Genomic DNA, 1,550 nt, shown 5'->3' with positions numbered 1-1,550 from the left:
GGACATTGTTTCGTTCTGCTGTGCATGGGGTCGCTATGAGTCGGTTCCGACTCGATGGCACCTGACAACAACAACAACAGACAGACAGTTCTAGTAAAGAAATTAATTCTACCACTTAATGTTAGTTTGAAATTATGTGCCGAAGATGAAAAGCTTTCTGGTGACCAGAAGTATGAGACATCAGAATCAAGCCAGGTTGAAAGATCTCCTTTCTTTACTAACAATAGAGATAACTGTTTAAAAATTTGAAGTATTGCCAATTAAAAAATAATTTAGGAGGCAGGTAAGTTTCTGTGGTGGTTTTACCTTTTTAGGAAATAAGAAAATGCCGAGAATGTTTTAGGTCTCTTCTCTATCAGTTGTTGTTGTTGTTATATGCCATCAAGTTGGTTCTGACCCATAGTGACCCTGTATAGGATTTCCATGGAGCTACTGGTGAGCTTGAACCACTGACCTTACAGTTCAAACCAACTTTTCAGTCCAGTGCATTAACCCATAGTGTCACACCAGAACTCCTATGAGAAAGACTAAATGGCACTAAAGAATAATATGGATTTCTTTGGAGTTTGTCTCAGTTTCCTATGACTAATTTATTTTTTTCTTTTCAGACCAAATTTTCATTTAGCTTGTTCCGGGATACTGGTCATCATTTGATACATAATAATAAAGTAGGAGGAATTATTTCTCCACAGTCCAAACCAGTTTCTAAGAACCTGAAAGAAGATAAAACAATCAAAGAAAAAGATATGGTAAAGAAGGGCAAGGACTGGGGATGTGGTGAGTTGGTGGGAAAGCAGTGTGCATGTTTTATGGTAACTCAGAGGCTTTAACGTTCATTTGGTGAATTGCATCAATTTCGTATGCATTTTGATGCATTGTAATGATCATGTGTCTTACTGCCTTTTGGTTATTGTGAAAACCATAAAAAACTTTAATTTTTGAGATGTGTCCAACTTTTTTTTTTTTTCCAGCAAGCACCTAGTATAAAATCTCAGAGCTCAGATACTCCTCTGGAAGCTGAACCCTCTCTCAACCACAATCCAGAGGGACAGGTAATTTACATATAAAGAATTGAGCAAGGCAGGATGGGAGAATGGAAAATGCTCAGGGCAGGAGGTCTAAGTTACCATCCCACATTTACCGAGTCTACTTTATGACCTTGGGCAAATTGCTTGCTCTTGTTATGACTCTGTAAAATGAGTTGGTTTAAGGTTGTTTCCAGCATTAACATAGTCAATTCCAGCATTGATTAGGTGGAGCATAACAAATTGTGGTCAACATTTTGCAGAATGGGATTTCCAGAACAGTTGTGCTCACAGAGAAGCTATACATAGGCCAGGAAGCAGCCATTCATTCAAAAGAACAGAATACTGCATGGACATAATAAGGAAAGATGTATGTCAGGGTTGTATCTTCACCATATTTATTCATGCTATATACTGAGCAAATACCCCGAGAAACTATACTATAAAAAGTTGAGTGAGTCATTAGAATTGGAGGCAGACTCATTAACATTCTGCGATATGCGTGTGACACAGTCTTGCTGAAAG

General features: G+C 38.0%; 1 protein-coding gene across 1 annotated transcript in view; it reads left to right on the top strand.

Moving 5' to 3' along the window:
- TTC18 (tetratricopeptide repeat domain 18) overlaps positions 1 to 1,550 on the top strand; it is a 116,016-nt gene that overhangs the window by 55,231 nt on the left and 59,235 nt on the right. Inside the window, exons 9-10 of the mRNA XM_006837471.1 lie at positions 609 to 785; positions 972 to 1,052. Coding sequence (XP_006837534.1) covers positions 609 to 785; positions 972 to 1,052 — 258 coding nt within the window. The remainder of the gene's footprint in view (positions 1 to 608; positions 786 to 971; positions 1,053 to 1,550) is intronic.

Source organism: Chrysochloris asiatica, unplaced genomic scaffold, assembly GCF_000296735.1.
Source record: "Chrysochloris asiatica unplaced genomic scaffold, ChrAsi1.0 scaffold00020, whole genome shotgun sequence".
NCBI classification, from domain to species: Eukaryota; Metazoa; Chordata; class Mammalia; order Afrosoricida; family Chrysochloridae; genus Chrysochloris; species Chrysochloris asiatica.
The sequence above is the reverse complement of the archived record's forward strand: the minus strand, read 5'-3'. Positions and strand labels throughout refer to the sequence as shown.